The sequence below is a fragment of the Pipistrellus hanaki genome (assembly GCF_964339955.1).
Source record: "Pipistrellus hanaki genome assembly, chromosome: 16".
Taxonomy (NCBI): domain Eukaryota; kingdom Metazoa; phylum Chordata; class Mammalia; order Chiroptera; family Vespertilionidae; genus Pipistrellus; species Pipistrellus hanaki.
This window is the reverse complement of record NC_140518.1, coordinates 39440590-39464480: the sequence shown is the minus strand read 5'-3', so window position 1 is coordinate 39464480 and position 23891 is coordinate 39440590. Positions and strand designations below refer to the sequence as shown.

Below are 23891 nucleotides of genomic sequence, written 5' to 3'. Positions count from 1 at the left end.
CACCTCGTTTTGTTTTATTTTTAAAGAATTTTATAGTTTAAGCTCTGTACATTTGGTCTCTGATCCACTCTGAGTTAATTCTTTGTGATACTGAATCTTCCTGTCTAGCAACAGGGTATGCATTTCCAGTGATTTGCCTGCTTTTATGTCCCTCAGAAGTTTTTATTTCATTCAGGTGTTGTATATCTGTGAAGTTCATTTTCTCTTCTTTGTTCTTTTTGTTGCTATTATATATGGGGTCTTCTTCTAACATAATTTCCGTTTTGTTATTTGTAAAATTGAATAATATACATTTTTATTTTAATCTGTGCCAAATCACCTTACCTAGTTATACATTTTTTGTTATAGCCAGTTTTTTCCCCCTAGGAATTGTTTTTGGGTTTTTATGAACATGTTGAGGGTGAAAAAGTGAATTATGCCAATTTTATGTTTAGCAGAGCTATCATTTCGAGTGAAATGATAGCTCAGTGGTGACATGGCATATAGTCTTAGAAAGTACCTTGCCCACGCACCCTTCCTGAGGTTACTCGAAATGCCCCAGCTGAGCAAGAAATGAGTCACAGCAAAGAACTTGTAAATAGGGGTGGCATGGCACAAAGCAGGCAAACAAAACAGTGAGCAATGAAATAAATCAAACCTAAAGCCACTGTCCAAAACAAACATTGCTGTTACCATAGGTATTACATTGACTATCAGTGTCAAAAATAAATACTTAAAGAATTGTGCTGTAGTATTAACATATTTACTAGAAATCAGACCTGGATTAAAAGAAAACATAATGTTATAACATTAAGCCCTGGCCAGGTGGCTCAGTGGGTTGGAGCATCATCCTGTAACCAAAAGATTGCAGGTTTGATTCCCGGGCAGGATGCGTGCAGGAGGCGACCAAAGGATGTTTGTCACATCAAGGTTCCCCCCTCTCTCCTCTCCCTTCTTCTCTCTCAAAAATCAATAAATTGTATCTTCAGGTGAGAATTATATACAATATTACAACATTTTAAAAGAATGGCTAAAATCACTGATTCAGATGTAATTTTAAAAATTATTTAGGAATTCTAGATTCAGATCTTTGCTAATAAACTTAAAAGCCATGATTAAAGAGAATGATATTGTCAAAAACCTAAATTCACGAAATTGACATATGAGGAAGGGGAACACCTAACTCCAGAAGACATTTGCAAAAGGGTCCCTGACATAACTTAGAGGGGAGGCACGGAGACCACTCGCTGTGGGACAGTCAAGGCCGATCCCAGGTGAGCAGGAGGCGCCATGGCTCTCCTGGGCTCTAGGCTCAGTTTCCGGTGTGGATTTACCACTTTCTAATCAGAGCAGGTCCTTCACTGCAGAGTCTCCACTTCTCTGGAATGGGAGAGGTGCACGGGATGACCTCACAGTCTACGGGGATGTATATGTGTAGGATTTGAGAACTAGAAAACATTACTCTCCAGCCTGACTGTGCACCAGAACCACCCAGGAGTGTTGTATTTCTTGGCCCAGTCTCAGAGGCCTCTGGAGTTGGGCAGCAGGATTGTATGCGTTAGGAACGTGCCCTGATGGTCAGTAGACAGCAGTGTTGAATGCTTGTTTTGTGCCAGGCACTGTTCCAAACATTTTCCTCCTGGTCATTCATTCTGATCAGCCTTGAGCTCTCGCAGACCCCCAAAACTCACCTGGCATGTTCTGTCCTCTGAGGTGGCACCAAGTCAGCGATAGACACAAATGCAAACTGGGCGTCCACACCTTATGGTAACATTCGGTCATAGGTGTCATCAAGATGGTCCAGAATACGCTAACTGCGAACTTTTCATGGACCGCCTTCCAAATGAAAACACAACTTAACCATTCTCACGAAGAGCCCTCAGACCCCCTCAAAACCCCCAAAGTGTTTCAACCCCAATTTAGGAACATCTATGTAGAGGATTAAAAAAAAAATATATATATATATATATATATATATATATATATATATATATATATATATATATATATATATTATTGATTTTTTACAGAGAAGAAGGGAGAGGAACAGAAAGCTAGAAACATCAACCAGTTGCCTCCTGCACATCCCCGATAGGGGATGTGCCTGCAACCAATGTACATGCCCTTGACTGGAATGAACCTGGGACCCCTCAGTCCGCAGACCGACGCTCTATCCACTGAGCCAAACCAGTTTAGGCTATGTAGAGGATATTAAGGCAGCCAGTCCTGCAAGCGGTCTACCTGCCTGTAACTAGAAATTAATGAGTATTTATGAAATAACAGCTTCAAACAAGTTCACGAAGGACAGAAAGGTATTGGATCACCACCCAGAAAGATACAGAAAGGCTGTGTGAGGTTAGGTACCTACGTAAAGAGTCCTAGAGACATGCATGCCCCCCAGCCAGCTTCCGCTAACGTTTACAGCTCACGTAATGTGGTGCAGTATCACAACCCTGAACAACTGGTACGATACTGTACAATACCACAGACTTTATTTGGGTTTTAGCTGTTTCCCCCCTAAAGTCCTCTCTCAATTGCAGAACCCAGCCCAGGATCCCACATCACATTTATTCTTTGTGTCTCCTTAGTCTCCTCCAATCAGTGACAGTTTCTCAGTCTTTCCTTCACTTCTGTGACCTTGAACTTGGGTGAGTTCTGGTCAGTCATAAGCATTTCTTCCCATCTAGGTTGGGATGATCTTTTCTCATTAGATTGCAGTTATGCATTTTTGGGATATGTCCCAGGGAAGTGATGTTATGAGCCTCTCAGTGCATCCTATCAGGGAATACATGCCTTCTTATTGGTGATATTAACTTCGATTGTGAGGTTTAGGTGGTGCTGGGTTTCACCACTCTAAAGTTAGTACTTACCCCTCTATAATTGCTCAATTTCATAGGGGAAATACCCTGAGATTAAGCAAATATTCTGTTTCCTCTCAAATTTTCACCCATTGATTTTATTACTTTTTATTTTTAAAAATAGGTTCCTATTGATTTGAGAGAGAGAGGGAGGGAGGAGAGAAACATATATGTGAGAGAGAAACATTAATTGGTCGCCTTCTATATGCACCCTGACTGGGGACCGAACCATCAACCTGAGCAGGAATCGAACTGGTGACTTCCAGTGCACGGGATGACACTCAGCCAACTGAGCCACACCGGCCAGGAGAGCCCATTGATTTTAGCATACATTGGTGGCTCTTCCCTGTAAAATTATTACCGTGGTGTTGGCCTAATGGGGACTTTGTATTTCTCTCATTTATTAATTGGAATTCTTTTGTAAATGAGACCTGTTTCTTACGCTCCATTTATTATTACTTTAAAAATGTATATTTTTATTGATCACGGAGAGGAAGGGAGAGAGAGACAGCAACATCATTCCCGGGATTGAGGCATGGGCCGTTGGCTGGAATCAAACCTGGGGCCCTTCTGCGGGCTGACACTATCTCCCCCAAGAAAAGATGCCCTCTCCCCTGGCCCCGGGGGGCTGCCTAGGAAGATGGGCCCAGGCAGACCCCTACCCTGTGACCGTCCTGCACCGTAGGGAAGACAACCCCTGTTTTGCCTCAAGGGCTCATGTCAACAAGGGCTCATGTCCTGTTCAGGGTCCCCAGTAAAGACTCATCCTCACCGGCGCAGAAGAGGAACTGGGGGTGAGGGCAAACCCCATTGTTGACTGTTTCCACACTCCCCCGCCGCGGATCGGGGGCAATCCCATTCCGGCAGCCACTGAATTTCACAACGGCTCCAGCCCCGTGGAGAGGGGGCAGGGAGCGGGTGCCAGGAAGCCGCGCCTTGCTCGCCAGGCCTTTGAAAAACAGCATCATCCCTGGGGACAGTGGCTGCCACCTTCTTCCCCTCATCCCCACCCCAAAGCCACTGGGTTCTGCTGACGAGTCAGAAGAAACGGCTGGTGACTGACTCACCAAACGGAAACGAGTGTGCCAGGGGACCAGGCAGTGCGCCGGGTGAACCCCCAGGGCAGCTCGGCCGAGGATCTCTGCTGGGCCCCCCAAGACTTGGCCAGCTCTAGATGGCCTAGGTGCCAGGAAGGCTGGCACACCGGGAACTCTGCCCAGTGCCCACCTGTGCAGAAGCCCTGATTGCCTCCCGTGAGCATCCAGGGACCCCAAGGCCAGGAGAAGGAAGGACACCGGCCTGCAAGGGAGGGGGGGGGGGGTGCGGGGAGCAGCCTGCAGCCTCGTGAAGAGCAGTGTGTTCTGACCCACAGGGATGGGCTGCGGCACAGGGGCGTTGGCTGAGGCTGTCATTTGCATCTTGCGTTTGCATAGTTACAATGGGGCACGGCAGAGCTGGTGACTCATTCCTGCTCAGACACAAGCGCCTTACCCATTGCAGCGGGGCTGGGCCCATTGCAGGGGGGCTGGGCCCATTGCAGGGGGGCTGGGCCCATTGCAGGGGGGCTGGGCCCATGGCAGGGGGGCTGGGCCCATTGCAGGGGGGCTGGGCCCATTGCAGGGGGACTGGGCCCATTGCAGGGGGGCTGGGCCCATTGCAGCGGGGCTGGGCCCATTGCAGCGGGGCTGGGCCCATGGCAGGGGGGCTGGGCCCATTGCAGCGGGGCTGAGTGGAGGGGTCTCACCCCAGTTCCCACGGGAAAGCCCGTGCTCCAGACTGGAGGGCGGCCAGGGTCATCGCCCTGTTCGGCCAAGAATGCTGCTTCCGTGAGCCCCGTCCTCTCTTTGGAGGCGGCCGCCATGTGGACAGACGTGGTGGCCTCAGGGTTCACAGCAGGCGGGCGCCTGGGCCACCAAAAGCAGACCATGTTAGCGCCGGCTGAGGCTCCGCTGCAGGCGGGAGTGTGAACTGGTCTTGTTTTTCTTCTCGTGGCTGCATGTGAAGATGGTGCTGAGGCGCGGCATGTGCTGGGGCCACAGCCACTCCCTGAGCTCGCGTCCCGGCTTCGCCACCTCCTCGCCCTGTGACCTTAGGCCGGTTGTTCAGCTTCTCTGCGCCACAGGTCTCCCCCTCCCGCTTCCCCCAAAGGTGGCCTAGCCTTCAGGCCTCTGCTGCTAAGCACCCCTCCCCTGCCGGGGGGCCCCCGGGAGTGAAGTGTCAACCAAACCGCTCAGGTCCGGCTTTTGCTCCTGGTGTCCCCACCCCCCACCCTGACCCCTACCCCCCAATGCACACTCCGGCCAGGCCGCCTGCAAACTGCCTGCTGGTCCAGGGCCGAGGACTCCCTGCCCGGACTAGCCTGAGGGCTGAGCAGACGAAGGCCCGAAGGTGACTGTGAAGGTGGCCCCGGGAGGGCCCACGGGCATCTTCAGGCGTGGAGGTGCCACTCACAGAAGCCCCCGAGGTCCGTGTCCTGGGTGGCTGGTGAGCGGGGTGTGGAGCTCTGCCCGCCACCCGGGCAGCGGGAAGGCGTGGGGCCCTGGAGGCCCGTCTGTGCCCCGGGCTCAGTCCGTGGTGGGCCCAGACCTGTGCACACGCTGGCTCCTCTTTCTAGAACATCTGCCTCCCCGCTCCCCCAAACGTTCTCTGCTGATTTCCTCATTCATCTTTCTTTTTTAAAAATACGGTTTTTGCCGAAACCGGTTTGGCTCAGTGGATAGCGCGTCAGGCTGCGGACTGAAAGGTCCCAGGTTCGATTCCGGTCAAGGGCATGTGCCTTGGTTGCGGGCACGTCCCCAGTAGGGGGTGTGCAGGAGGCAGCTGATTGATGATTCTCTCTCATCGATGTTTCTAGCTCTCTGTCCCTCTCTCTTCCTCTCTGTAAAAAAATCAATAAAATATATATTTTTTTAAAAAAATACGTTTTTATTGATTTCAGAGAGGAAAGGAGAGGGAGAGACAGAAACATCAATGATGAGAGAGAATCATTGATCGGCTGCCTCCTGCATGCCCACTACTGAGAATCGAGCCCACAACCGGGGCATGTGCCCTTGACCAGAATGGAACCCGGGACCTTCAGTCCGTGGGCTTTATCCACTGAACCAAACTGTCCAGGGCTGTTAAATTGTTTGTTAATGTCTCTGTCCTACCAAGGAGATGGCCTGTGTCACTCAGCGCCGTGTCCGTACCGCCTGCCACACATAGGTGGTCATTAATTACATGAAAGAATACAGGCATGCAGACCGCTGCGCCGTCCCAGGACAGCAGCGGAGTGACTGGTTGCTGGACAGCGCACGGGGGCTACTTTCCCTGGACCCCCGGTTCCTCCCCGGCCGGGAAAGCAGGAGGAGGCCCGGGAGCTGACTGCCGGTCATGCCGCTGAGCCAGCCTTGCATTCCACAGCTCTTTGCATGTTGTTTGCATGGCTCAGCTCTGGGTGCTTCTGCTTGTGGTTTCCTGGTCTGTCCCTGGCTCCACAGAGCTGGCCCGCGGCCTCCTCGGCTCCCCTCCCTGGCCTGGCCGGCGTGGTCTGCCTGGTGGGGGGACGCAGTGGGATTCCTGAGGGAGAGGCTGGTGGTAAGACCACAGCTTTCGTGTCCTGGAAGCTTACCCAGCACCTCCACCACGGTGACGTTTAATCCTCCCAGCAGCCCTGGGGGGGGCAGTGCTCTCGTGATCCCATGTTACAGATAGGTAAACTGAGGTTTGGGAAAGTGAAAAAGTGTGTCTGGAATCGCATGGCTAGCAGATAGCAGAGTCCAGATCCGAGTCCAAGTCTGATGACCCAGAGGCCAGGCGTCTTCCCTGGCTCACCTACCTGTTGTGGCTCCGAGGGACCTGGGGGCCTCACACATACATCACCGAGAGGCGGGCTGGCCCCTGTGGAGGCACTTAGAATTCGGCCCTTCCCCCAGCTCCCTGTCGGGTGCTGAGACCCCCTCTTTTTATTTTTTTTTTATTTTTTCTTTTATTGATTTTTTACAGAGAGGAAGAGAGAGGGATAGAGAGCTAGAAACGTCAATGAGAGAGAAACATCGACCAGCTGCCTCTTGCACCCCCCCCACTGGGGATGTGCCCGCAACCAAGGTACATGCCCTTGACCGGAATCGAACCTGGGACCTTTCAGTCCGCAGACCGATGCTCTACCACTGAGCCAAACCGGTTTCGGCTGAGACCCCCCTCTTAGATCCTTTCCTCATGCCCTCCGGCCTGAGCTGAGCACCCCCGTTTCTCAGCAGGACAAGGGAGGGGGTACCAAGCGGAGTCTTTGGGTAACTGGCAGCACTGTGATGCTTCAGAGAGAGCAAGGAAACATGGCCAAAGCAGAGGTGAGGGCAGGCGAGGGATGGTGCCCGGGAACTGGGCACCCTAGCAGAGAGAGTGGTGGGGGGCACATGGGCCAGCCCCCACCAGGCCTCGGCGTTGGAGCCCCCAGTGCCCTGAGAGGGATCTCCATGCTCATCCCTGGGGCTGAGGGAGGCAGGCCTGGAAATTCAGAAAAACCCCCAAGCCATTCTGCGTGTTCCTGGCGGTCCTTCCTCTGGCCTGGCCTCCTGGGGCCTGGCCACGCCCCGGGCCTGCCCCAGGCACTTGCAAACACGACCGCCCGCCTTGGGGCAGACACGTCTCTGCTCCTGTCCCTGACCCCGGGCTTCCTGTCGCATCGCACCACTGGCTGCGGGAGCCCTCGGAGCAGCGCCCCCCGGGAGCCATTCCAGTCCTGGGGCAGCTGACCCCTCCTGCTGTGCCCGCAGCACCCAGGCCATCGCAAAGCTGGCAGCACCGGGCTGGGGGGCAGGGGGGCTTGTCTGTGCCATGTGCACTGGTGGCTGTGCGCGCCTCACCGCCGGGGGCCCCGGGCTGACAGTGTCCGTGTCCGCGCAGGCGATGACTCAGGATGCAGCCAGGGGCGACGACGTGCACAGAGGACCGCATCCAGCACGCCCTGGAGCGCTGCCTGCATGGCCTGAGCCTCAACCGCCGCCGCTCCACCTCCTGGTCAGGTAGGTCCGCGAGAGCCCGGGTGCTCAGAAGGCCCCAGGGAGCCTCGGGGGCCCCAGGGAGCCCCGGACCGGGCAGTTCTGGCTCCAGGCCGGCGTGACTCTGCAAACCCCTGGGCCTCACCCGGGCAGGTGCTGGCGCGGCCCCCGGTGGGGTAGGCCCTCCATATGCAGCCGTTTCTCCTGTCGCCCAGGCCGTCTCCCTCACCCTGCTTCCTCAGCAGACGCTGAAAGCACAGTTGCTATCTAACCTGCTTGGAAATACCAGCTCGGCTGGTTCTGAAAGAGCAGCTGGGACCTCACAGGCAGCTAGCTCTCCGCAGAGTCCCGCTCATAGGGAGCAGGAGGCTTCCGTGCTCCATGTTGCCCAGGACCGAGAGACGGAGGGATCTGCAGGCTGGGGCAGCTCTTTCTCCGAAGGCTGGTGGCCAATTGTAACCATTCTGATGCTTGTAAAGATTTTTTTTTTTTCTATTCCATATCTCGCTTGCCTCCCTCGCTGCCCCAAGAGAGAGACCCCCACTGGTCCTTGCACACAGCTTGGTTCATCTGTTCGCTCGTTCCTACCTCAGGACCTTTGCACTCGCTGCCTGGGATGCCTCCCTCAGAACTGTGCCGCCGGCTCTTTCTCATCCGGGTCTCAGCTCAGGCGCCACCTCCTGGGAGGCTCTCCTTGGCCCTTGGCATCACACCGATCTGGACTGAACGCTCTCTCACTGGCTCTGTGCACTTGTGTGTCGCTTAACCTCACGGGACCTCCGCTGCCCTGTCTGTAAAGTGAGAATAACGACAACAGGAACCACCAGCCTGAAGGGAGGGGGGCGGCTCCGAGGAGACGTGTGTGCAGGGCCTGGCACGTGGCAGCTGGTCAGTAGGTGGTGTTTGTCTTCTTGCCTCTGTCCCAGGTAAGCTCACAGGACTGAGAGAGCCAGCGTTAAGAAAAATCACACAAAAACAGCTGACTTTTACACACTTACAAAATCCCGTGACCACACGAAGCACACTATTCGGGCCCCCAGGACTTTGGGAGGGGCCCCGCCATGAGGGGGCTGGAGCCCCATGAAACCCCTGGTGTAGCCACTGCTGCCCCGCCTGCTCTCCCTGCACACACACTGCGCACACACACATACCACACACACACACACACACACACACACACCCCACACACACCACACACACACACACACACACCACACACACACACACACCACACACATACACACACACACCACACACACACCACACCACACACACACCACACACCACACACATACACACACACACACCCCACACACACCACACACACATACACACACACCACACACACCACACACCACACACACACACCACACACACACCACACACACACACCACACACACACCACACACACACACACACCACACACACACACACACACACATGCACACCACACACACCACACACACACACCACACACACCACACACACACACACACACCACACACACACACACACACACCACACACACACCCACACACACACACACCCCACACACTACACACACACACACCACACACACACACCACACACACACCACACACACACACCCCACACACACCACACACACACACACACACCCCACACACACACCACGCACACACCCACACACACACACATCCCACACACACCACACACACCACACACACACACACACGCACACACACCCCACACACACCACACACATACACACCACACACACACCACACACACACCACACACACCCCACACACACACACACACACACCACACACACACACCACACACACCACACACACACCCACACACACATACACACACATGCACAAGCGCCTCCACGACTACCCCTTTAATTTTTAGGGGTTTGCCCTCGCTGACTGCAGGGAAAATAGAAATTAGAATTCTTATTGACACAATAAGACAGTGTGGGGAAGTCAGGATGACAAAGTGTTCATTCTGACTTTCAAAATAGAAACGAATGCTGCTTCCCGGTCCTGGGCTCCCGTCCAGCAGTCCCGGGAAGGCCCTGCTGGCAGGGGCTCAGCCTTGTGTTGGGGTGTGTGTGTGGGGGGGGGTCCCCGTGGCTCCTCTCCCTATTCTTCCAGCCATCGCTGCCTCTGCCCTCCTTCCCGGCATCTCGGGGGCTCCAGCTCCCCCTGGAGGAAGCAGGGCGGGTGGCGGTGGGAGACCCGGTGCCCTCTGCAGGTACAGGGGCCCAGAATCGTGGCCGCCCACTGGCCCTTGAGGGGGACCCCAGCCCCTCTCTGTGTCTCTTCAGTTTCCAAGAATGAGAAACTTGTCGTTGTGTCTTCACGGGCACGATAGGGCGGAGTGCTGGTACCGTTTTCGGGGCCTCTCACTTCATAAAGGAATGCTCCCGTGCAGACCCAGGGTCCCCACTTCTCTCCACCCCCAATCTGACCCCTGGCCGTTCCCTCCCCAGCCGGGCTGTGTCTGAACTGCTGGAGCCTGCAGGAGCTGGTCAGCAGGGACCCAGGCCACTTCCTCATCCTCCTGGAGCAGATCCTGCAGAAGACACGAGAGGTGAGGCCGGCCAGGGGTGACGGAGAGCTGGGACCGGCCACGTGGTCACGAAAGCGGCCCCACAGAATGTCAGCTCTGGGCGCCTGGGCCGCCGAGGGTCGTGGCAAAGGCTCTGGGAACCCCGGGCTCTGGGTCAGCCGTGGACAGGAGGTTTCTGGGAGGAGGTGTGGGCCTCGCAATGAGAACACGTGGTACGTGACCAGGGTCCTTTAAGCTGCTTGCGTGTATGTCCAGGTATTGACTAGAAAGGGGGAGGAAGCCCTGCTGAATGCCTTTCCTGATAAAGACCCATGAAAACAAAGGTGAGCCGAAACCGGTTTGGCTCAGTGGTAGAGCGTCGGTCTGCGGACTGAAAGGTCCCAGGTTCGATTCCGGTCAAGGGCATGTACATTGGTTGCGGGCACATCTTCAGTCGGGGGTGTGCAAGAGGCAGCTGGTCGATGTTTCTCTCTCATCGACGTTTCTAGCTCTCTCTCTCTCTCCCTTCCTCTGTGTAAAAAATCAATAAAATATATTTTAAAAAAAAGAAAAAAAGAAAAGAAAACAAAGGTGACTGGAGAGGTAAACGGAGACCTCCTCCATCAGGTCAATAGAGGCTTGTGTGTCTGAAAGGAGGAGTGCAGTTAGAGCGGAGCGGGGCTGGGGTTCCCGGACAGCTGAGTCCCTAAAGGGGATTCTGGCTCTTTTCTATGGCATTCTCTTCAAAGTTTTATTTATTAATTATCAGTATTGCTGTTATTTGTGTGTGTGTTTTAAATTTTTTTTATTGATTTCAGAGAGGAAGGGAAAGGGAGAGAGATAGAAACATCAAGGATGAGAATCATTGTTCGGCTGCCTCCTGCGCACCCCTTCCTGGGGATTGAGCCTGCAACCTGGGCATATGCCCTGACTGGGAATTGAACTGTGACCTCCTGGTTCATAGGTCAACACTCAGCCACTGAGCCACACCAGCTGAGCCAATTTTCTTTTTTAATACATGGCTGAGTTGGAAAACATTTGCCTTTCTCTATTAGCTGACCCTACGTATATGAAGAAAGTATTGGTTTATCAAGACTCCAAGGTCCCAGCTCTGGCACCACCATTTACCAGGTGCATTTATACGCAAACCAGGTTGGAGAGCTAGCCCTCCCCGGGAATGCTCACCGCACAACCCAGGTGTAAAGGATCAACTACTGTGCAGTGACGGGGAGCAGGCGCACGGTCTATTCAGGAAGAAGGAAAGGAGGCCCTTACAGTTGAGCCTTTGGGGGTCACAGGCCAGGGGAGGTGTGGGGCTGCCTCTGGGCTTTGGCCCAGGAGTTCCCGGCGGGGCTGAAAGGCGGAAGAATTCTACATCCCACGCTCAGGTATGTGTGTGCTGTGGTGGGTGAGCGCTAGGAAAAAGACCGTGCACAAAAGAATAGCTAGAACTTTATTTTTTTTTTTTTGTTTTGTTTTTTAATCAATCTTTATTGTTCATATTATTACAAAGGTTCCTCATTTCTTCCCCCCTCCACCAGGTTCCCACCCCACCCTCCGCCCCCTCCCCATCCCCCATTGTCCTCATCCATAGGTGCACAGTTTATGTTCAGTCTCTTCCTCCCTCCCTTTCCCCGATAGTAAATCCCTTTTCAGATAGTAAATCTGTTACTTAGCATTATCTCATATCAATAATACCTCCACATGCCCAATGATACACTTCACACAAAAGACATTTCCAAATAGGTCAACCAGCCTCATCCAGGCCCCACCCAAGGCACTTACAGATCAACACCCCAGCGCTATACTAACTCAACACATCCAGATCTAAGCCTTCATCACTTGATTCAGCAGACCCTCAAGTTCCCGCAAAAGTTTCCAGCCATGTCTGAGAGGCAGCCGTGGGCAGGTACAGGCGAGGAGCGAGCTGTTTCGGGCCTGGCTGCTCCGGGCCTGGCCTCTGTTGCTCTGGTTCGTTCCACAACCAGCTGCTCCGGGTCTGGTCACTGCCGCTCCCGACCTAGTTGCTCTGGACTTGGCTGTTGCTGCTACAGGCCTGGCCGCACCCGACCCGGCTGCTCTGGGACCGGTTGCTCCGGTCCCGGCCGCTCCGGGCCTGGCCGCTCCCAGCCTGACAGCCGCTGCTCCGGGCCTGGCCGCTCCCAGACTGGCAGCCATTGCTCCTAACCTGGCCGCACCAGACCCGGCTGCTCCGGGCCTGGCCGCTCCCAGCCTGGCAGCCGCTGCTCCTGGCCTGGCCGCACCAGACCCGGCTGCTCCGGGCCTGGCCGCTCCCAGCCTGGCAGCCGCTGCTCCTGGCCTGGCCGCACCAGACCCGGCTGCTCCGGGCCTGGCCGCTCCCAGCCTGGCAGCCGCTGCTCCGGGCCTGGCCGCACCAGACCCGGCTGCTCCAGGCCTGGCCGCTCCCAGCCTGGCAGCCGCTGCTCCGGGCCTGGCCGCACCAGACCCGGCTGCTCCGGGCCTGGCCGCTCCCAGCCTGGCAGCCGCTGCTCCGGGCCTGGCCGCACCAGACCCGGCTGCTCCGGGCCTGGCCGCTCCCAGCCTGGCAGCTGCTGCTCCGGGCCTGGCCGCTCCCAGCCTGGCAGCCGCTGCTCCTGGCCTGGCCGCACCAGACCCGGCTGCTCCGGGCCTGGCCGCTCCCAGCCTGGCAGCCGCTGCTCCTGGCCTGGCCGCACCAGACCCGGCTGCTCCGGGCCTGGCCGCTCCCAGCCTGGCAGCCGCTGCTCCGGGCCTGGCCACACCAGACCCGGCTGCTCCGGGCCTGGCCGCTCCCAGCCTGGCAGCCGCTGCTCCGGGCCTGGCCGCACCAGACCCGGCTGCTCCGGGCCTGGCCGCTCCCAGCCTGGCAGCCGCTGCTCCGGGCCTGGCCGCACCAGACCCGGCTGCTCCGGGCCTGGCCGCTCCCAGCCTGGCAGCTGCTGCTCCGGGCCTGGCCGCTCCCAGCCTGGCAGCCGCTGCTCCGGGCCTGGCCGCACCAGACCCGGCTGCTCCGGACCTGGCTGCTCCCAGCCTGGCAGCTGCTGCTCCGGGCCTGGCCGCTCCTAGCCTGGCAGCCGCTGCTCCAGGCCTGGCCACACCAGACCCAGCTGCTCCGGGCCTGGCCGCTCCCAGCCTGGATTCTTCGTGGTTGTCTACTGCTGTTCTGGGCCTGGCTGCTCCCAACCCGGCTGCTCTGGGCCGGGCTTCTCCGGGCCCAGCCACTCCGTGTCTGGGTGTTCCTGGACTGGCCACCCTGGGCTTGGCCGCCTCTGCCTCAGGCCTGGCTGCCACTGCCCCAGGTCTGGCTGCTCCAGTGCTGGCCGTTGATGCTCTTGTTCTGGCTGCTGCTGTTCTGGGGCCTGGCCACTGCTGCTCCGGGCCCAGCTGCCACTGCCTTGTGCCTGGCCACTCTAGGCCTGGTCGCCGCTGTTCCAACATTCTGTCCCTTTTTTCTCTTCTTTTTTTTTTCTTTTTTTAAAAAAAACAACAAAACGCATTTATGTTGCAATGTTGGCTGGTGCGTTGAGTTCTGACTTAGTCTTTGATTTTTCAAGATCTTCTTTGTATTCTTTCTTAAGTAATTTTACTATCATTTGCTCTCACTTGATTTCTTCACATTGAGAACTTCTTTGGTTTCTTCCTCCTTGTCCTGGGAGCTCAGCAGGTTGGCCTGTGGCACCCCTTTGTTCTCCGCGGGCTCCCGCGCTGCTCCAGCCTGTTGCCGGGGTCGGCGCCGCCCAGGAAGCAGCCCCCGTCCTTGGCTCCGTTGCCAGCGCTCAGCAGTCGAAGGCTCAGGGGCACCCCCCCCACTGGGGGCCCCGTCGCCCGGCTCCTTGCTGGCGCCCAGCTGGCCGGTGTCCGGCAGGGGCTCCTGCTCCTCGTGGCGTTCCTCCAGTCTGGAGCTTTCTTTCTCCCTCCCACTAGGGAAGTCCAGGATCAGAGTCAACAGACTGTCCTCTGCGCACAGTGTGCACGACTCCGGGGGCTCGGCCTTTCGCCGCGCTCCCAGGACTCCACCTCACAGCCCCGTCTCCCCCTGCCCGAGCCTGGGTCCCCAGGGACTGGCCCAGACCTGGAGTTCGGGGAGGTCTGGACTGAGGCTCAGAGCTGCCGCCGGAGGCTTTGTTTCTTCCGGCTAGGGTAATCCAGCATCAGAGTCAACATTCAGTCCTCTGCGCGCCATGTGCGCGCGACTCCGGGGGCCCCGCATTTCGCCGTCCCCCGGGATTGTCTCCCCCTGCCGGAGCCTGGGTCCCCAGGGTCTGGCACATAACTTGGGGCTCAGCGCTGCCGGTTCGGGGGTTCAGCCCAGGCTGGGGGTTCTATTTCCTTCCTGCTAGGGAACGCCAGGCAGCACCCAGCCCTCTCCTCCTCTCCGGCTGCGACCTCTCCGCGCGCGCGTGCGTGCGAGCGCGCAGCATGTCTCCGTACCTTAGGCTTTTTTTCAGCTCCTCTGATTTTCCTTCTGGTTTTCTCCCTCCTTCCTATTGTAGAGTTTTCAGTCAGTCGACTACCTGTAGCTCTGGGCAATGTCCACTCTACATTTTAGTTGTATTCCTTTGAAATTGTTGTGAGCTGCTGCGGCTAGGTGTATACCCGAGCAGCCATCTTGGATCCTCCTCAAGAATAGCTAGAACTTTAAACATATACAGGAAAAATGTTGCCCCCGTGATCATAAAACAAATGCAAATTAAAACCATAATGAGACAGCCTTTGCCGAGCAAATTAGCAAAACATTATAATAAGCAATGCAGAGAAGCTTGTAGTGAAACTGGCATGTTCAAACATATAAGGTCTTATAAATGGCAACATCCTTTTGAAAAGCAATGGGCAATATGTTTAAAAGATGATACGTATGTTTGTAATCTTGATTGATTCCACTTCTTGAACTGTCTTCTAGATAAATCATACAAATTATCGAAAAAGAAATTTGCTCAAAGGTTTTCATTGCAAAAGTAAATAGCAAGAAATGATCTCAAATGTCTAAAATGAAACTAGTACATTATAGGTATCTATAAGAAGGAACTTTATACCGCTAATAAAAATAATGAATATTATCTAAGGGTATTAACACAATTTAATATGTAATATTATTACAATAGTAATATTGATTAAATGGTTTAGGGGAAATTGATTATACATTTGGAAAAACACAGAGTGAGAATCCTAATTCATACCATACAGCAAATGGAATTTTAGATGTATTAAAGACTTAAATTTAAGAAAATAAAGTTTCAAAGAAAATATATGAGTAATCACATGATCGGTGCACAACAAAGCAAAATTCCATAGAGGAAAAAATTAACACATAATTCATGTACACAAAAAACCCATACATTTAAAAGCAAACAATAAACTGGAAAAAACAAACAAACACAAAAACATGTTACAATATAGGTAGCAGGTAAATGTCTAACCAGAAGGGGAACAAAAGGTGGGCTTAGAGATCATGTAACAAAACAGAAATTCATCTATAATATTATATGTTAACACATCAAGAATAAAAATATGCACACCATGATGGCTTTGCAGAGGGAAATACACAGAGAGACAGTTTAGGAGAAGTACGTTGAAACATTAGCAGTGGGTGAGTTTGGAAGGGGCCATTGTGAGTGGATTTTTTTTCTCATTTCTATTTTCCAAATTTTGTCTGGTGGTTGCATTGCTTTTCTCTGTAAAAAGAAGAAAGAAAAGAAAGAAAGAAAGAAAGAAAGAAAGAAAGAAAGAAAGAAAGAAAGAAAGAAAGAAAGAAAGAAAGGAAGGAAGAAAGAAAAGGAAAGGAGGAAGAAAGAAAGAAAGAAAGAAAGAAAGAAAGGGGAGGGGAGGGGAGGGGAGGGGAGGGGAGGGGAGGGGAGGGGAGGGGAGGGGAGGGAAGGGAAGGGAAGGGAAGGGAAGGGAAGGGAAGGAGAAAGGAATGGAAAGGAAAGGAAGGGAAGGGAAAGGAAAGGAAAGGAAAGGAAAGGAAAGGAAAGGAAAGGGAAGGGAAGGGAAGGGAAGGAAAGGAAAGGAAAGGAAAGGAAAGGAAAGGAAAGGAAAGGAAAGGAAAGGAAAGGAAAGGAAAGGAAAGGAAAGGAAAGGAAAGGAAAGAAAAGAAGGAAGACAGACTAGCCCAGCCAGCATGGCTCAGTGGTTGCACATTGATCTGTGAACCAGGTGGTCACAGTCGGGGCATATGTCCAGTTGTGGGCTCGATCCCCAGGGGTGGCGTGCAGGAGGCAACCAATCAATGATTCTCTCCCATCATTGATGTTCCTATCTCTCCCTCTCCCTTCCACCCTGAAATCAATAAAAATGTATTTAAAAACAACAACAATAAAACAACAACAATATAACACCCGTGAATGAGCCTCACCCTCCTCTCCTCTCCACAGGTCCAAGAGAAGGGCTCCTATGACCTCTTCACGCCCCTGGCCCTGCTCTTCTACTCCACTGTCCTCTCTGTAAGTTCCAGGGGGGCCAGGCGGGAGCTGGAGGGGGTGGGAGGTGAGAGAACAGCCCCACAAGCTCGGAGGATAAACAGGAGAGAGAAACTGTCCATCAGTGACACTCGAGATGCATGTCAACCTTCTGATGGCTTCCGCCTGGCCGTCTTGGGAGCCTCCAGTAACTCACGTGGATGCCGCTGTGCCTGGCACATCTGGCGCCCACGGAGGAGCCAGTCCCAGCCTCTCACAAGCCATGAAAGAGACCCGTTAGGGAGATCCCACGCTCACCTCATTTGTACCCCCGTGGTCAGTGTTTCCCAATGTAGTCACCCCCTGTTGGCCAGACCGGGGACATCAGGTGAGTCCATGTCCACGGAGTCAGTTCACGTCACAGAAGAAACGGGCCCCTCTTGTGAGGATAAACCTGGTTCAGACCTTGAAAGCCATCCCACAAAATGAGAGGAGGCAGCAGCGCCCCGTTAGGCTGACTCCAACTTTTCAGAGCGCCGCTCCCCTGACCTGGGTGAACCGTGTTACGTTTAACAAAACCAAGGCATTTCCTGGTTCCCTCTTGCCTACGGACAGCTCACTGCCTGTGGGTTATTTCCAGCTCTTCCTGGCCTTGCTCCGGGACATGGCGGCTTGCCAGGAAATGCGTGCCCTTTGTGGAACGTTCCAGAAAAGCAGCAGGTTCTGCTCTGAGATATCAGTGCACTTTCCCGCACTCAGACGTCTCTGCTTGCCACCCCCCTCTGCATTGCAGACCCCGCACTTCCCGCCAGACTCGGACCTTCTTCTGAAAGCGGCCGGCACCTACCACCGGTTCCTGACCTGGCCCGTTCCCTACTGCAGCATCAGCCAGGAGCTGCTGACCTTCATCGACGCTGAGCTCAAGGCCCCAGGTCAGTGCTGAGCCGGCCTGCGCGGGGAGCAGGGACCATGCAGGCAGGGGGTTCTTCTGGAGCTGCCCTTTGGCTGCGAACCTCCTCGCCTCTCAGCCTCCAGCTCCTCTCTGCCCATGGCCCAGAACCTCAGCGTCTCCTCTTCATGGCGCTGTGTGTACCATATATGCACCAGCATCCGATGGCGGAAAGCAGTGAGCATAGGCAGTGACTCAAGGAAGAATCCTTGTCCTGCCCCGTATTGCTCAATTGGTAGGAGTTTCGTCCCGTACACCAAAAGGTTGTGGGTTCGATTCCCAGTCAGGGCACATACCTAGGTTATGGGTTTGATCCCTGATCCCGACCCAGTCTGTGGGAGGCAACTGATCGATTTTTCTCTTTGTCTGCATCTCCTCCCCTCTCTTTGAAAATCAGAACATGTCCCTGGGAAAGGATAGAAAGGGGAAAAAAACAACAGAGGGATATTTAGGGGAGGCTGAGCAGGAGGTCAGGGCAAGGAGACCACACCAGGTGGCCTGTGCCTCTGCTCTGGTTATGCAAGTGGCCTCTGAGGCCGCCCAGGTCCCACCGCGAAGTCCACGTTGACATGAGGCCCTCGCTTGCTCTCTCTGCCTCAGGAGCACGTGGGGGAATGTGTGTGTGGACAGGTTCGGTCTGGCCATGGAAGGTGGCTGGTGGGAACGGACAGGTTGTGGGCGCCATGACAGGTGTGGACAAAGGCCTGGGACTGTCTAAGTTTTCATGGGTAGAGTCTGCAAAGTAGGAATTCTCGAGAAATTGCAGGTGCTGTCACACACATGCAAAAGAGGAAGAGGAAAACATTTTGTAGAGCAAGAGGAAATATAATCAAGTATGATGTCCTGAGAGGTAGTCTGATATTAGAGTAATTCATTCCCATCAGTCGTTCAAAGGAATAAAGTCAGTAAACAACTGAATAGGCCCCTTTAAACATTTGATAAAATTCAATATCCATTCCTAATATTTAAAACCCCTCTAATATATGAAAATGTTTAATATACAGATGTGTTCTTTTTAAAAAAATATATTTTATTGATTTTTTACAGAGAGGAAGGGAGAGAGATAGAGAGCTAGAAACGTCAATGAGAGAGAAACATCGACCAGCTGCCTCTTGCACACCCCCTTCCGGGGATGTGCCTGCAACCAATGTACATGCCCTTGACCAGAATCGAACCTGGGACCTTTCAGTCCGCAGACCGACGCTCTACCACTGAGCCAAACCGGTTTCGGACAGACTGAGATATCAGTGCACTATGTTCTTAATAAGGCAACAGTTCCCAGTGCAATACCAGAGGCATTTCCATTTAGTCAATAATCTTTCTCTTCATGCTTACAACTATTTTGCCTATGCAAAAAAATAAAGAATATTTCCTTTTCCAGAGAAGGTAAAATTTTAATAGGTAGAAATCAAACAATTGCTTATTTATTAAGACTAAGAGAATCACCTGAAGGACTGTCAGACTTGTAAACAGGGAGCTAATGGCTTTAACCTACAGAAGAAATAAATTTAACCAAAGGATAAGTAATTTAAAATACATGTTGCTAGATTGAGTCAATATTGTAATAATATCAGGTGTTACCATGATCAAAATACCAACAACATCTTTTACAATTTAACAAAATAGAGAGGCCTATCAGTGCTCTACAATAGCATTTACCCATGCATCTTATATATATTTATGCATTCTTAAAGAAGAGTAAGGATGGATATTTCCTTACTATGTCTTTGAAGGTACCCTAATGCTATATGTATTTATGAAAATCATACACTATTGGGAAAAGAATACATGAATAATGGAACAAATAGAATAACTAGAAACAAATGAAATATTTTTAAAAAATGTTATATAACAAAGTGGCATTCTCATATGGGTCCTGGAAAAAAAATTTGGCCAATTAATAGATGCTATCAGGATAATGAAGAAACCATAAAAAAATGAGTTAGAATTTTATCTCCAAAAAACAAAATTGAGTTTTATAAAAATAACTTATAGATGGATTAAAACCTGAAGTGTAGAAAACAAAACCAGAAAAGTAATAGAAGAAAAATAGGTTACCTGAGCTCAGAATGGAAAAGGATTGTCCCTGAGCCAGCTTCTGCTGGAGGATTGTCCCTGCAAGACAAAAATTATAAAAGGCCAACAGATTTGAGAGCATAAAATTTAAGGCTCTTAATTTGGCAAAACCCACTATAAGTGAAAGGTAAATGACAAACTAAGAAAAATATTTTCAATAAAAATTAATAGTATTGAAACCCAAGAAGAGTTCTTTTGAGTCGATTAAAAATAGGCCAACACACCAGTGAAAATTTGAATAAAGCATGCTTTAAACACATCAAAAAAAAAAAAAAAAAGAAAAAGAAAAAGAAAAAAAAGAAAAAAGAACTAACAACAGCTGAGGAACAGCTTCCAAGACATTCACCCTCATTAGTAATAAAGAAAATGCAAAACTTAATAATGAGACACCATTTTTCCCTAGCAAATTGGCAAAGATAAAAATTTTTTAAAAAGCCAGTATTTGTTGGGAAAAGGGGGGGCTATGTTCTCTAAAACATTAAAAAGAAGATCATGATAAAACTTGATATTATTACAATATTGACTCAATCTAGCAACATGTGTTTTAAATTACTTATCCTTTCACCCAGCAATTCCATTCCTAGAAATTTGAACAATTATGGCTATGCAAAGATTTTCCTACAAGGATGTTCATCGATGGATGTTTCCTACAAGGATGTTCATCAAGGATGTTCCTACAAGGAGTTCTTGCTAGTCATCAACCAATTCCAAAATACCTAAATATTGTACATGACTGAGTCTATTGTGTCAAAGTTGTTTGGCGGAATGCTAGCCCATTGTTTAAAATGATATAGAAATGTAATTACTGAGATCAGAAGATGTGGAGTAACTTGAATTTTTAAAAAAGCAGGCCCCAAAATACTACATATGTTGTAATCCCATTTTTTTCTTTTAAATCTTTACACACCAAGCCCTATTTAGTACCGACAGTGTTTCATTCTCATTGTACACGTTATACACAGAGAACAGAAGTACCAAATCTTATTCCCTAACAATTCACTTAGGAAGCTCAGGGCTGAAGCTCTGTCTGTAGATTTCTTGGAGGGATTCGTGACTTCCTTCCCCAACCAATCATCTATTGGATCTGTCTGCCCCCAGCCAATCAGCTGCGTGTGGTTACAGAGCAGAGCAGGCACAGGCTGAGGTTGGCCACCACCCAAGTCTGTCTATTGCATGGACCTCCCTTCATGGGAGAGACTTGATGGAAGAATTAAGAAATCAGGAAGACCCTGAGGAGAGGGTGTTGAACTGGGAAAGGTGCTTGGTCACATGATGAATTGAGAAATTGCCAACCCAACTTTCCAAAGCGCCCTAAATGAACAGACCAGTTTAAGGTTAACCTCTTTCATTCCGGTCCTTCCCACTGTCCCCAAAGGAAGTGGATCTAGATCACTTCTGGGCTTCTCACTGGTGACCAGAATTCCTTTAACAAGAATGCAAAGTTTTGCCGAAACCTGTTTGGCTCGGTGGATAGAGTGTTGGCCTGCAGAGTGAAGGGTCCCAGGTTCGATTCCAGTCGAGGGCGTGTGCCTTTGTTGCGGTCACATCCCCAGTGGCGGGTGTGCAGGAGGCAGCTGATCGATGTTTCTAACTCTCTATCCCTCTCTATAAAAAATCAATAGAATATATATTTTTTTTAAATAATGCAAAGTTTTATTCCTGCTTATGATTTAGACAGAAAATACTTAAATGCAAATGCCTTGGCAGGACCTTCTGCCTATAGCCGTGGCCGGCAAACTGCGGCTCTCGAGCCACATGCGGCTCTTTGGCCCCTTGAGTGTGGCTCTTCCACAAAACACCACGGCCAGGGCGAGTCTATTTTGAAGAAGTGGCATTAGAAGAAGTTTGAGTTTAAAAAATTGGGCTCTCAAAAGAAACTTCAATCGTTGTACTCTGTTGACTAGTGTGAGTTTGCCGACCGCTGGTCTCTACCAAAGATGTAAACAACTCTTTCTTTCTTTGAAACGGCGGGGGGAGATGTCGGGCTGGGGAGGACTGTCACCTGCAATGTGGGGCGACCGCTTCCCAATTTCAAGTGGAGCCAGCTGGCCTCCGCCGCTGGAGGCACGCTCTGCCTGGAAGTGCGTTTGTGGGCAGCTGAGCAGGAACTCTGCTCTGGGCGCCCAGCAAGCAGATGGGGAGCCGAGGGGCGGGCTGCGGCGAGGCCCAGATGACGGGACACGGGGTTCTAAGCCTGGGGGACAAAAGCCAGGCAGAGCAGCCACTGGAGCTGGACTCAGAGCAGGGAGGACCTTCGGCACTCCGAGGGGCAGTGCCCAGGGACCACGCGAGGCCTCAGATACCCGCTGACCCAGGAGCAGGCAGATGTGTGCAGAGGGACTCGGGCCAGGCTGCCGTGCTAGGGACTTCTCTTCCAGGGAAAGCAGAACTGAAACAGGAAACCATCTCTTTCTCATGTCGGAGAGGCGTCTTCAAGCAAAAACCAAGCCCTCCGACAAGCGCAGAGCGAGCCCGTGTCCTGTAGATGTGTCCGGCCCATCACCGAGGGAACCAGCGACGTGACGGAGCTGGTGCAGAGGAGGGCGCGAGACACGGATACACGTTTCTCATGCGAGCTGGAGTAAGGCTGCAGAATTAGGTGCCAAATGAGTCAATATCATCTAGGAGAATAGAACTGTTGTTACCTTTGAGGGTATCTCTTGACCGGAACAAAACATTCATCTCACATCCACACATTAACCTCTAATTTCACAGAAGCTGAGCCCTCAGCAACAGCACATAGTAAGTTAACAAAACGACCCTCATCTGCAGGAGCCTTAAGTGGGCTTGTTAGAAGCTGCTTCCGTGTGGCTTTGTGGAGGCCTGTGGCTGAGGGCCCCACCCCTGTGAGCCCAGCAGAGAGAGGCAGTGAGAGGGAGGGTGGGGAAGGGCCTGGAATGGAGGCCAGGAATGAGCCCTGGGAGAGAGGCTGAGGCTGAATCTCTTGGCAATGACCAGTCCTCGGTATTAGACCTCCGTGGTCTCACATCCTGGGGCTCTGGGGCCGCTGGAAAGACATTTTACTTCTGGGGGCCTCAGTTTCCCCATCTATAAAACGGGAGGAGGCTCTCACTTTCTCAGAGCCGTTTGCGAGGCTAAACGCTGACCTGCATTGACTTCACATGGCTTGGGCAGGAGGGTGTGTGGGGTGCTGGCTTAAGAGAGAGGCCCTGGCAAGGTCACAGGAAGAAGATGACCAGGGACCCTCCACCCAGGGAGCCTCAGGGGGCGCGTTGCCCTGGTGATGAATGAAACAGTTGACTCCGCTTTGATGTGGCTGGGTAGCAGAGGAAGTGGGCAGGTTATGAAGCTCCGGGCCTCCCCCTTCTTCCTGGCTCCACCCCCCACCGGGGTGCCTACCGGCTGCGCCCTGGCAGGCAGGAAACCTCACCTCGGTGCTGCCAGGTCCTGCCCACCGCAGCCTCCCTCCGGGGCTGAGCCACATGTTTGTTGGATGTTTACGCCGTGGCCACATGGCTGCGCTCAGCATAATACTCGCCCGCAAAGCATTTATCTGTCATCCTGAGGGGTGACGGTGGGCATCCGAGGCGTGAGTCACTCAGAGTGCCCCAGCCTCCAGGCCTGCCTCTCACCCAGACCACGGCCCACGAAGTCAGAGGGAGGAGCACTCTTATTCCCATTTGGTATATGACACAACCAGGACTCGGAGAAGTTTGCTTCTTGCCCAAGCTATAGAGCCAGGTGTGAGAGAGGAGATGCGAGCCTTGGTATGACAAAGACGTCTGCTTTGTTACGTATTAGCTGGTGACCTGGGGACAGGTTATGTACGTTTTCCTTGACAAAAGCAGGGCTGAAATTGTGGTTGGTGGTGATGGTGGTGGTGGTGGTGGCGGTGGCAATGGCTGCCTTACCTGTGTGCTTACAGTGCTAAACACTGCTAAGCGTCCGCCCCATCTATCCTCAGAGCAGCCCCCTGGATACTTACTAGTATTTCCATCTTTCAGATGCTGGAAGGCCAGAAGGCCAGGCAGTTAAGGAGCTTTTCCGTGGTCACATAGCTCACAAGAGCTCTGCCACTTGAACCCATGTCTGCTTGAGTCAAAAAAATCCACCTTCTCACATTGCAAAATGCCGTGTTTCTTTCCAAAGACCCGG

The 23891-nt window shown here is 52.4% G+C and overlaps 1 protein-coding gene across 4 annotated transcripts in view; it reads left to right on the top strand.

The window, feature by feature from the left end:
- PIK3R5 (phosphoinositide-3-kinase regulatory subunit 5) overlaps positions 1–23891 on the top strand; it is a 75993-nt gene that overhangs the window by 37133 nt on the left and 14969 nt on the right. For 3 of the 4 annotated variants that reach the window (XM_084863917.1, XM_084863914.1, XM_084863915.1), the window contains exons 2-5: positions 7722–7840; positions 10297–10397; positions 16727–16795; positions 17544–17682. In XM_084863917.1, the coding sequence (XP_084720043.1) occupies positions 7735–7840; positions 10297–10397; positions 16727–16795; positions 17544–17682 (415 nt within the window). In that variant the 5' untranslated portion in view covers positions 7722–7734. Of the gene's footprint in view, positions 1–6021; positions 6207–7721; positions 7841–10296; positions 10398–16726; positions 16796–17543; positions 17683–23891 lie in introns of those variants that run through there. The other variant, XM_084863916.1, reaches the window with a different exon arrangement.